Source organism: Hydra vulgaris, chromosome 04 (assembly GCF_038396675.1).
Source record: "Hydra vulgaris chromosome 04, alternate assembly HydraT2T_AEP".
Taxonomy (NCBI): Eukaryota; Metazoa; Cnidaria; class Hydrozoa; order Anthoathecata; family Hydridae; genus Hydra; species Hydra vulgaris.
In genome coordinates, this window is record NC_088923.1 from 42,121,357 (window position 1) to 42,134,658 (window position 13,302).

Genomic DNA, 13,302 nt, shown 5'->3' on the forward strand with positions numbered 1-13,302 from the left:
TACATGTCTTAAAAACAAAATGAACTATACTACCACAGCAAACAGTTCAGGAGTCTGGAGTCATAGCATGCCATGACATGAGCAATCAGCTGACAGGTGACAGCACACAGGCAGAATTTCGTTGACAAGTGCCATTTGGCAGCGGACAAAACAAGTGCAACTTTTTTAGTTTGTTTCATTTTCTTAAGTCTGGTCCGTGTCAACGTCACGGAAGCATGCAGAAGCTTCCAGAAGTTTCCAGAAGAAGCATCTGGAAGCATCCAGTAGCATCCAGAAATATCCAGAAACATTCAGAAGCATCCAGACGCATCCAGAAGCTTCCAGAAGCATCGAAAAGAAGCATCTAGAATCTTTCAGATCAGATTCACACAGGTTCATTTTGCTATATAAGAGACATGTAAATCGACGTGTATTTCAGTCAGTATATGGAAGTCAATCAGTCAGTATTATCAAGACAGTTTATCGAAGTGAGTTTTATCAAAGTGTTTTATCGAAGAACATCAATACAAGAAGTGAAATACAACAAGTGTTTCATTACATCAATGCAGTCCACATCCAACCAAGACGTTGTGCTCCACAGAGCATTATTGTATCATCACAAGGTCAATGTAACACGGTAAGCCTTGAAAAGCGTGATTATTTATTTTTATTATTTTTATGACTTCAAGTGCAAAAATGGCTCCCGACAGTCTTGGATTGGAACTAAGAAAAAAAATTATTGGCAATTATGTAAGTGGAATGTCACAAAAAAGTATTTGTGATAAATATCGCGTGAAAAAATGGACCGTATCAAGACTATGTTCCAAATATCGTTCTACAGGGAAGTTGGCAGCTGATAAAATAGTTGGAAGACCGCGTTCTACCACTTCTAGAGAGGATTCTCTAGAAGTGGTGGAACGCATGGTGTAGGCAATGTAATGGTCATTCTCTAGAAGTGGTGAAAAACATGGTGTAGGCAATGTAATGTTCTAGGGGTGTTTTTCTGCTAACGGTCTAGGTCTAATACATCAAAACGATGGAATAATGGACCGTTTCATGTATAAAAATATACTGAAAGATGTTATGTTACCTCATGCTGATTGGAATATGCCAATAAAATGGGTTTTTCAGCACGACAATGATCCGAAACACACTGCAAAAGTTGTCAAGCAGTGGTTTCAAGACAACCACCTATCGGTGATGGAAAGGCTGCCTCAATCTCCGGATCTCAACCTTATCGAGAACCTGTGGGAGATCGTCAACCGCAGAATTAATTGTGAAGGTGTTTGTAATAAGGATCAACTGTTTGAACAAATCCAAAAGGCCTGGGCAGAGAGTCCACTAAGTGTCGTTTATCACCTGATCGAATCTATGCCTCATAGATGCAAGGCTGTGATTGACAACAAAGGATTCGCCAAGAAATGTTGATAGCAAAATACAGCTTGGTATTGTCGAGTTGCACTTGTTTTGTCGAGAAAGAAATCAACTTTTTTTAATACTTTTGATTAATTTTTTAGTTTTCGTGTACAAATAATGAACTTTGTGATGAATAAAACTTGAAGAACTTTGTCTCTAAACAGTTACATATACACTTTCATTTTTAAGGCCCACCTTAATAATATATTTATTAAGGTGGGCCTTAAAAATAAAAATTTTGAAATCATCTTCTGGCACCATGTCTTTTTCTGTGACAAATATGAAAAAAATAAACTATGCAAAAAATCATTCCAATCAAATATTTAGTGGTGGCCCTCAAACCTTGAAGTTTCTACCTGTGGGACAATTTCAGTTTTGTTTTTAACTTATTTTCAGCTTTCAATGACTTAATGACTGTTTAACTTATTTTCAGATAAAAAAATGAAAATAATAACTAATAATAACTAGTCATAATGCAAAATGTAAATTTAAGTTGAAGTTCTAAACTTTAAACACTCATAGTCCAAAGCATTGATATGGTTGTTTCAGAGTGAGATTTCACTCAATACTGTTTGCTTCACTTTTCTTTTTGTGCAATATGGAAATAGTCTGCAATGCTCGTTGACAATTTGAAGAAGCTGAAGTTGATGCTTGTCTTTGGTTAACTTTTTATTAAAATCCTAAATAAGGACCGCACCTTGCTCAGCCCTATTGTTGACGACAGCTAGACTTTTTACTACATGTAATGCTCGGTGGGAGGCTTTGTCTTCTTCCCATGGAGAAGGTACTTTAGAAAGCAAGGACTCAGGAAGTTTCAGATACTGGAACAGTTTTTTAGAATTATTTGGCAGAGCTGTTCTGGACCTCGTTCACCAAGAAACACAGATATCAGAAATCGGATTTTATGTTTGGTCTTTTTGATGAATGATCTTGAACTACTACTTTCATGATAGCAAGCATATCCAAATGTGGATATGCTTGCTTCCGACTCATGAAGCAACACAGAAGTTGCTTCATGAGTCGGAAGTCATTCAGAGGTGCCTCAACTGTTAATAGTGCAGTTGTCCAGACTCTAAGGTGAATAATCACTGAAAACATAGCCAGATCTCAGATACCGCTTTCTTCTGATGCTGTCATGTTAAACTGGCGGTGGAACAGCCACATTTTGATCGCATAAATGACTTTTGATACCAATTGCACCTGGTTCATGGCTCCAGGCATTAAAAATCGCACTCCTCAAAAAAGAACATCAACATATAATTGAAAGCTCAAGGAACTCTTTGTAGTCACCTTGTGGCTGTTAACATTTTAAATGTTTTTGTGCAAATTCCAGGATGTCAGAACGAAATGGTTTGACCACAAATTCCATACATGGATCTGAAGAGGCAATCTGGAAATTTTCAAGATTCATACATTCAAAAAAGACATTTGTCTTTGAACCTCTTAAAAATGAGTATTTCTAGTCCAGTAGAAGTACTAATTGTAGTCTTTTTAAATGAAGCCCCAACCATAAGTTCCATCAGGTGGTGACAACAGGCTAGAAGCATAAAATCTTTATTGAGTCTCTGCTTAATTAATGAGTATGCACTGACATGATGACCAGTGTTTAATGCTATTGTGTCAAAACACAATGCCGCCCACCTGATCTCCAATACCCCAAGCTTCCAAACATTCTATAACTGCACATGCTTGTGCTTCACATGTTCTGGTTGATAGTTTTGGAACGCCCCATAATTGCTCAACACTAACACATGTGAAATCAAGATTTGAAAACAAGATGTCAAATCTTCCATAAGTTTGCCGTCCCAGTAAACTGTTAAAGGCACACTTGTTGAAAATTCTGATCTGAGATTTTTGGATTTTGTTGTTCAATAACTTGCTCTAGACCTTTGTATTAAGTTCCGCTTAATGTTTAACGTGTTCACATGTGCTCAAGACTTATTGTTTGTAACTTAAATGTTACAAGAATAAACATAAGAAGCTTCATTTATTGCGCAATGGAAAATATGTTATGCAAAAAAAATCCAACATGCAACAATATATGAATGTGATACATCCAAGGATTCTCTATCTAGAAAAGAATCCAGATACTCTAATTCACCACCTTTTGAATTACATCTTTTGATTAAAGTTGTATTTACTTTAGGATGTCTACTTATGGATATTTGGCCTGAATTTGATGACTGGCTGAAAACTAAGTGTTCTTCAGAGAGGGTATCAAGGTAGAGGTTGGGTCAGAAATAATTCTAACAAGATCCTGGTAAACCTGTATGAACTTTATAAAGTAGTAACATCTCAGGATCCTTAAGTGAGACCTATAATTCAGTGTTTAAAAGACTTTAGTAGTAAAAGATTCCTGTTTTGGTCAAATTTTTTTCGACAGAGTATAAAATGTCATTTACTGTGTTTAAAAATTCTTTCTTTTCTACCCAAGAGCTTGCACTAGCTCTTGGAAAAAAATGTTTATTAAGCTGGAAGTTTCACATTTTGCTGTGTCTTGTTCAGCCCTTTGTCGAACACAATAACTGTGGCCTAGCTAAGTTTGCTGAACAGTGTGGAGAAGCTATTCATTCTGTTATCATCTGTCATTAGTTTCATTGAAAGAAGACTTTAACTTACTTATCTTTAACTTTGACATGTTCCTCTCTAAAGTGCAGGAAAATGAATTAATGTATATTTGGATTGTGTAACAAATATAAATTAGTATTGTAAATATAGATTTTTTTTGATATGGTTTTTTCAAGCGCTTGAAGTCTTTATTGGTAACAGGCATCTAAAATGTTTAAATGGATTTAGGGCCTCATCAATTTTACCTTTTTACTTCATTTGTGAAACTTAGTTTTTTGTTTTGATTTTAAAACACTTATGTCTATTTGTATAAGACAAATACCATAAATTAATAACTTTTTCTTACAATTGGCATCTAAAATGGTTCAGTTTTTTTTTTTTGTGCCCTTTGTGATCTTTAGCACTTTGTTCCAACTTTTATAGTTTAAAAAACTTTTTTTTTTTTTTTTTTTATAAGACAAATGTCTTAATTTATATATTTTTTGCAATGGGTGTCTAAAATAGTCAAATGGGCATCAGGCCCCTCAATTTACCTATTTACCCCATTTGTGACACTTTTTTCTGATTTTAAAAATGCTATATTCTATTTTTATAAAACAAATCTCTTATGTAAAAAAAGCTTTGTTTAGGTGACACAACATAAAACCTTGTAGTTTTTTAGGTCAACCGTGTGGATTAGGGTTGTTTGAAATTCATACACTTAAAATTCGCTATTGTAATGCACACACTTCAGCACAACAAAACATGTTTTTGACATATATATTGCTGAGTTAGCCAGTAAAGAAGGGATTATACGCATGGCAAAATTGTTTATGGAGACATCTATGACAATATTGTACAAGTTTTTTCAAATCTATTCTTATTTTTTTTAAATAAGATCTGTAGTTTTCAATAACTGTGCTGTTTATCCTATATTATATATATATATATATATAATATATATATATATATATATATATATATATATATATATATATATATATATATATATATATATATATATATATATATATATATATATATATATATATATATATATTTAAACAACTTTAAAATGTATTCTACAAAATAGAGTGCTTTATATATATATTATAGTGACAAATAAATGCATTACAAAAATTTATTTGGTTTCATTTAATAAAAAAATGATATTGGGAAACTTTAGATATAAATTGATATATATATACTATACTTGACAACAAGGGTATCTTTACTCAAGTATTGTATATAAAAATTAACTCAAAACATAAAGGGAAACTTTAGATATAATCTGTGGATGTTTAGGGGTTGCTCAGCCCAGTTTTATGAGGTTGCTCAAAACAACATTTTTCATTTTTTATCATTTATCTCTTCTATTTTACTAATTAAGATAAGAATGTTATCAGTATTTTATTATTTGTTATCTTTTGAGGCATTATGCATAATACACATTGTTATTTTTTCAGAAAATTATTAAGTTAAAAATGAAGTTAGTTAGCTGGCATTTAGAACACCCAGTGTACTATATCATCATCGAGTGTAATATATCATCATCGAGTGTAATATATCATCATCGAGTGTAATATATCATCATCCAGTGTAATATATCATCATCTAGTGTAATATATCATCATCCAGTGTAATATATCATCATCCAGTGTAATATATCATCATCCAGTTAATTTATTGCAACAGTATTGCACTACTGCTGAAATTATCCTTATTATGCATTATCCTGAAATAACAAATGTTATGTGTGGTGTATTGCTCAAGCTGCTGCTGTAAACACAGGGCAAAAATTGCCATCTAAAAGACAAGCCTTAGAAACTTTTTTTTTTCTTTAAAAATGATAACAATGTAAGAGAAAGTGCAGGTATCGTGACAGAGCAGGTTATGGACTTTTGACAAAATGCTAGAATTCCAACAAAACAACACTACCATGTTATAACACATGTTAAAAATCTTGTTGAGAAAAATGAAAAGCTGAGAAAGAGTAAAGGCCGCAAAACAGAGACTCAGCAAACAATGAAGAAACTTTTTCTCAAGAAATCGAAAAACTAATGCTCATGAAGACAAGGTTTTTCTTATACTACAAAGAGAAAGAAGAAAAGGCTAAATGAGTTCAGTTGATTGTGAATTGTTCAAACAAGAACAGCATATTTTAGATAGAAAAAAAGCAAATGAAGAAAGAGAAACAAAAGAGCTTAAAAGAAGAGGAGTAGGAACATGTTCAGAAGTCACAGACCTAGTTTTGACAGAATCAGACTCCTCTCAGGGTACTGATAATGAACTAGATGACTTAATTTTATTACAGCAAAAAATTGAAACTAAAAAAAGAGTGAAGAGGCAGAAACAAAGCAAGTGATTACTTTAGCATTTTGTTCAGCTCTTGATTGTTTAAATATTTATAATCGTTCTGGTTCTTTGATTTTGTCTACAATTTGTCAAGGGTTAAGTGCCCCTTGACAAATTGTAGACAAAATCAAAGAACCAGAACATTTTTCTACATCATACAAATATCTTTAATGTACATGTATTGAAAATCTTAAAGAAGTTCCAACTGCCCATAATAGTGACAAGATGTGATGTTGAAAAACTGTTGTCAGTCCCAAAACTGGATTAAGGCATTGGTGAACAAATGAGTTATGCAAGCAAACAAGCTTTAAAAGTTTGGAACATTTCATATGACAAAATTGTGGCACTCTGTTTTGATAGTATTTCAAGCAACACAGGCATACATTCAGGTGCTTGTACCTTGCTGGAGAAATTAATTGGAAAGTCTTTATTATACACAGCCTGTCAACACCATGTTCATAAAGGGATTTTATCCAATGTCGACAAAACTTGTTTTGGATTATGTATTGGTCCAGAGATTAAGTTGTTTCAAGGATTTTGTAATCAGTGGAGTAAACTTAATTCTGAATCATCGGTCTTAACTGATGCAGCTCTCAAAGTGTATGGTTTGCTTGTACCATCAGTTGTATAATTTGATGTAAATACGCTGCAAGGAACAGAACAAGGAATCTCGCGGCAATTAAAGAGTTTTTGCAACTGCCTATAATTTTTTTAAGAAAAACTTCATCAGATCAATTTGGAATGACTTTGTAACAAAGAGATCAAAATATGTATTTGAAATGGTTGGAATAAATGGACATTTATGAAAGAAAATTGCCCAGACACATAGAGTACAGCAATCAAATACCAGGAACCACATAAAGTTGTTAATTTTATGAAAGTTGCTATGAAAAATGACACAGCAGAAAGAGGAGTAAAACTTGTTTCAGATTACACAAAAATTTTGGCGAATGATGAAACTGGATTGCAATATGTTTTACAAAACATTCTAAAGATCTTAAGTTCCAGGTATGCAAAAGTCCACAATTGTTGAGCAACCCATTGATATCTTAATATCAAACTATGCAAAATATTATCAAGTTATCTTGATAATATTTTGCATAGTTTGTTTTTTAGTTAAAAAGATATTGCATAGTTGCATAGTTTATTTTTAAGTTTAAAGGAACGCATTTAGGAGTTGAGAGTCCAATTTCAAACACTTTGATTTTTTTTTGTCACCCTATTATCTATATATTATACATATATGTATATACTATATTTGATTTAGAATATAATAAATGGTCAAAGAATACAAAAGAAGCAATAAATGTGTCAGAAACAGCAATGTATTTAAAGCATGCAACAGTTATAATAAAGGCGATCAGCAAAAGGCTGTTTATTTAGTGCAAAGCAAAACACTCACACTTTCTGAGTAGAAACTATAGGATGGAAAATGGTCATAAAACAGTAGGTCGATCTAAGATGTTTAGTGTTGAGGAGGAAAATAGTTTTGTTTACAACTTAAAAATTATCAGTGAGTTTTTTTCCATTTTCTTTTATTAGATTTAAAAAATATGGCTTAATGATATTTAATAAGACTGGATGCAAGAATACTTTCTTAAAGATAACCTTCATAAAAATCATTGGCAGCAAGTTTTTTAAAACGTAATAAACATTTTTTTGTCAAATAGATATGCAACCAATATTACTACAGATACAGCGAAAAATTTGTATAGTATAACTGATAACTTTTTCAATAATCTTGAAAAAAGTATTAAAAATGTATTTAAATTGTTTATTATAAATGTTTTTTTTAACTTGTGCGATGATCCTGGAACCAAAAAACAAGGCTCAAAGTATCTTGAAAGAATTATCAACGAGGCTCTAAGTATCCTAAAAGAATTTTAGAGACTTTTAAAGCCTCAACAAGTTTAATGTTTGTTGGAACTGCTAATGGTGCTATTTTACCCATTTGCGTTGTTTATTAATCATTTGCGGGATACTTGGATGGAAGGTGGACCTGATAAAACTATTTATAACAGAAGTAAAAGTGTTTGGTTTGATAATTTTTGCTTTTTGAAGACTAGTTTTGCAAAATAATTATTCAATATATACAAAACAAAGAAATAAATAAAATTATGATTGGTGACAAATTATCATCACACTTCTCTAAAAAAATTGAAAATTTCCTGTGAAGAGTATGATATCACAATTATCTGTCCTTTTTACTCATCTACTACAGCCATTAGATGTTGATGTTTTTGCTCCCTTAAAGCATTATTGAAGTTGATACTTACTGAGTGGAAGAAACAAGATTGAAGAAACAAAAAACTTTATTAAAATCTTCTTTTCCACATGTCTTCCACTTAGTCTCAGTTAATGGAAAACATCTCCAAAAAAACAAAATTTCTCGTTTAAAAAAGTGTAGCATATATCCTTGAAATAAAGATTGTCCAAAGTCAAGATTACCACTGTCAAATGTCGGCAACCAAGCTGAGGAACTCTATAAATCCAATATATTATTATACATGTTAAATGATATGTGAAATGACAATTTGAAATAAAAGTCTCAAAAAAGATGTAAACAATGCTATGTATCACTAGAAAAAGGAATCAGTTCCAAGGATATTTTGTTTCAAATATTTCCTGTTAGTCCGAAGAAGGTCAAAAATTGAAGAATTAATAAACTTTGTATCAGAAAAAATATCAGAAAATGTAACTGCTTCCTTTGACATTATAAGAGAGATAGCTGGTCCTAGCGAAGAATTTTCTGTACCCCAAATAAAAGAGCAAGATTATCATCATTGATATTGTTGCAAAAAGCCTTTTCTTAGCTAGAAGCTAAAAAAATAAACGTTAAAGAAACTAAATTATATTGCATTGGTGAAACTGTTCTAATAAAAAATAATTACCATAACTCACACTTTATTGTTATTATTAAAGATTTTGAACGAAGCTTCTATTGGAGCAAAAAAAAAGGGAAAAGATTTATTTGCTAAAAAAAGACTCGGATTTTATAAGAAAAGATATAATAGTTAAATAAGCTCATCTAATTGAAAGTGGGGGCGATTTTTTTTAATTGTTAGAATAGAATGATGAGGCGCTTTTTGAAAGAAAATCAAACATTTCAAATTTAGACGAAACCTTTAATTGTTATGCTTTTCAAACCTGTCATGCTTCATGCTTTTCTAGTTGTTTTTGATATACATAGTTTTTATTAGGATTTTTGTTTGTTTTTATTATATATATTATATATATATATATATATATATATTAACTGGAAATATATGAGTATAATATGGAAAATATTCGTAACGAAAAAACTTCGTAACGACAAATTTTTATATCATTCTTTATTGATTTATTTAAAAACATCGGTATTATAATAATTTATATAATGATTATTAATTCATATAGTTCTGCGTTTCCAAATAGCCCCGATGTCTGGGTTATTTGGAAAGGAGTCGAAAAATGACTTCACTTCTTGATTATAAAGTATAATTTGTCAAATCTTGAATAAAAGTATAGCTTGAACTTAGTTCAATCTGAAGTAACTGATTTTTGCGATTGCAATTTACTATAAAACAAGTTAACTTATTTATATTTCTTTCCGAATAGCCCGGATATGCCGACAGAGCCATCATAAATCAATTCCATGTTTTTTCCGTTAACAATTTCGTTAGAGATAATTTTTTTATCGTTTCATTGAATACTTAAATGCTCTTTGCACCATTTTTTCCTATTTTTGCAATCAGGTAATGTCGAAAATGGCTTCATTACAGCATGACACAAATTTAATTCTTTTAGCATAATAAATTACTTATTGGCGTACTGCTTTTATATAAATATATATATATATATATATATATATATATATATATATATATATATATATATATATATATATATATATACATAAATATATACATATATATATATATTTATATACGTATAATTATTCATATATATGTATTTATATTTACATATATATATATATATATATATATATATATATATATATATATATATATATATATATATATATATATATATATATATATATATTTATGTACATATAATTATTCGTATATATATGAAGACCTCAGCGGAAAAACCGGCGTTGTTACATTTAAAAAGTATTGAGAAACTATTTATTGATCATTAATAAAAGTCTTTATTTAAAGCAAATGAAACTAAGCAATTTAAAAAAATTTATATTATAATTATTTTATTTAAAATTTATTCAAAATAAAACATTTTGTAATTTTTTATACAAAATTTTTTTTTTCTTTGCTTTAAATAAAGACATTTATTAATGATCAACAAATACTTTCTCAATACTTTTTAAATGTGACAACGCCGGTTTTTTCACTGAGGTCTTCGTATATTTACATATATATATATATATATATATATATATATATAATATATATATATATATATATATATATATATATATATATATATATATATATATATATATATATATATTATGTTTTAAAGAAATGGCAATGCTATTTTTGTCTGGATCAACTTGAATAAACCAGATTTGGTAGTGAGTCATTCAGCCCAAGTTTCATTCGACACAGATGGATACATATATATTGGTGAGTAAAATTTTATTCTGTTAAGTATAATATTTTCTATAAACTATTCAACCTGAGTTAAATGTGACCGCAAAAATTAAATTCAAAGTTGTGATATTTACAAATATATTTAAATTACTTTTATGTTTTTTTATGCAATCTTTGACGGAATAGGGTTAGGGTAACAAGGAATGAACAGAGTTACCGCTAGATGAAAAAAATTAAGTTACAATGTTTTCTTAATAGGTTTTTAAACACTATGCACAACCGAGTACAAAAATTCAGTTTTCTTCACAAAAGAGTTTTAAAATAAAAAAAAAGAGTTTTTAATGTGAAAAAAAATATAACTTTTTTTTTGTTTCTCCAAGTAAGTAATTCAGTGGAATCTTTCATAAACGGATACCTCTCTTAGACTGACTGTGGCACTTGGATGTAAAGGTTAAACTTTTAGAATAATAATTTTCGCTTTTTGCAACACTCAGTTTAATTTTTTGCTAGAAGAAGAAGTTACTACGGGTATATCTGCTTCAAAATACCATCATTTGAAAAATATTTTTATAGCATCTCATCATTTTTGATAATAATTGAAAATGAAAATTTTCTAGCATCAAAGTAAATGATCAATGTATTTGATATTGGGAACAGACAGCAGTAATGCGATTCAGAATCCAAAAATTGCAAGTAATCAGGTCAAAGATTCCAAGTGATGGCTGGTACAGTAATAAAAATAACGATTTGGAACTAGAATTTACGGATTTCGTAGAGATAATCACATTACTTAACAGAATCAAGCAATGCTCTGTCTTAAACGACGAAAGCCGATAAAAAATGATGATGTGCCGTTTACGATCACGAAAAAGACCTTTAACTGTCTTGCAAAAGTTTGAGTCATTTATTTATTGAAAAATGATATAATTACAAGTACCTTTTCTCAAATATAAACTCCTTAAAAAAGGTATGAAAAACTTTTTAATAAAAATCCAAGTTTGAATTTGCTGCTATATCTCCATGAAACGGATAATTTAAAGGCCCGTTTTGAAGTTTTTTTAAGATATCTACTGTGCAAGAAGTTTAATTTAATTTCTTAATAATTGCTTATTGGCGTGAGTAATTATCACTTGTAGTAAGATAATCTTTAGATAATTTACTTATCTAAAATAATAAGTAAGTTATCCTTTGTAATATTACTTCAAATAAATTACATTCACTTATGCAAAGGTTAAATTAGTTTTCTGTTTTTATCTTTCAATAAGCAATAATATATAGATATTTTTATTATTGGTTGTTAAATAGGCACCAAACAACCGTCCTTGATTGAGTTTGTTTTAACTTGCATAAATGTTTAAAAAAAAAATAATTATAGACACTTTTGATACTCAATTCTTGTATTTTTTGTAATCACTTTAAAATTTTTTTTTTTAATAAGCGTAAATTAAAGTTTACACAATCAAAAGTCGTTTGTCTACTACCTAATAAATGTGACAGCAATATTTTAGTAAACAATTTTTTAATTAGGAGGCTTACCTGGAGATGTATATGCGCTTTCTGGCCATCGCTTCATGCAAGGATGGGTTGGATGTATTGCGAATGTTACTTTATCTAACGAAGCCTCTTTTATTAACTTTGCCGATAAGGAAATTGCTTCTGGTAAAAATGTAAAGCCTTGTAGTTAGAGCTGCTAAAGGTCCGTAGATTTTGTTTTTAAGTGTGTATCGTATCTGAATATTTACACTGATCACCTCGATTGCAGACTAGGGTTTACAATTATGATCTTGTGCCCTAACATGTTGGTCCTAATTTCGGTTTAATTTTACGTATCCATTCAAACACGAGACGTATCCGATACAATTTTTGGTTTTATTTATCTCTTAAAGTTAAACAAAAAGACGCGAAGTGAGCAAAAACGAAAAGCCTTGTACAGATGAATTATAGCTGAATATAAAATTCAACTGTAAAATGTGTTTCAATATTTATGGCGTAATATTTTTCAACATAATTTATAATGTTTTCATCATAATTTATATATAGTCTATATTAGAATGAAAAATGTAAGTCTATCATAATTTAAATTTAAAAGAAAAATGAGTCTATTATCGACGTACTTTTTTCGCGTATTGTAAATTTTACAATTTATTTTAGAGACCTTAAAAATATTAAATCAGTGTATATGTATGTACACACTAAAAATTAAAGGTAGAAATTTTTAGTTAAGGTAGGATATGTGATATACCCTTAGTAAGGTATAATTTTCTACCTTATAAGGTAGAAAATTATACCTTTAAGTTAGAAAATTCTATGAAAAATAGTTGTTTTTAATATAATTTTCTACCTTAAAAGGTAGAAAATTATACCTTACTAAGGGTATATCACATATCCTACCCTAAGGTAGTAATTTCTACCTTTTTTTTTAGTGTGTGTATATTGTTATATATATAAATGT

General features: G+C 29.7%; 1 protein-coding gene across 4 annotated transcripts in view; it reads left to right on the top strand.

Moving 5' to 3' along the window:
• Positions 1-12,955, top strand: part of LOC101236662 (protein eyes shut homolog) — a 54,400-nt gene extending 41,445 nt beyond the window's left edge. For 3 of the 4 annotated variants that reach the window (XM_065796386.1, XM_065796383.1, XM_065796384.1), the window contains 2 exons: positions 10,780-10,883; positions 12,378-12,955. In XM_065796386.1, coding sequence (XP_065652458.1) covers positions 10,780-10,883; positions 12,378-12,535 — 262 coding nt within the window. In that variant the 3' untranslated portion in view covers positions 12,536-12,955. Of the gene's footprint in view, positions 1-7,564; positions 7,811-10,779; positions 10,884-12,377 lie in introns of all 4 variants that reach the window. The other variant, XM_065796385.1, reaches the window with a different exon arrangement.
• The last annotated feature ends 347 nt before the right edge of the window (positions 12,956-13,302 follow it).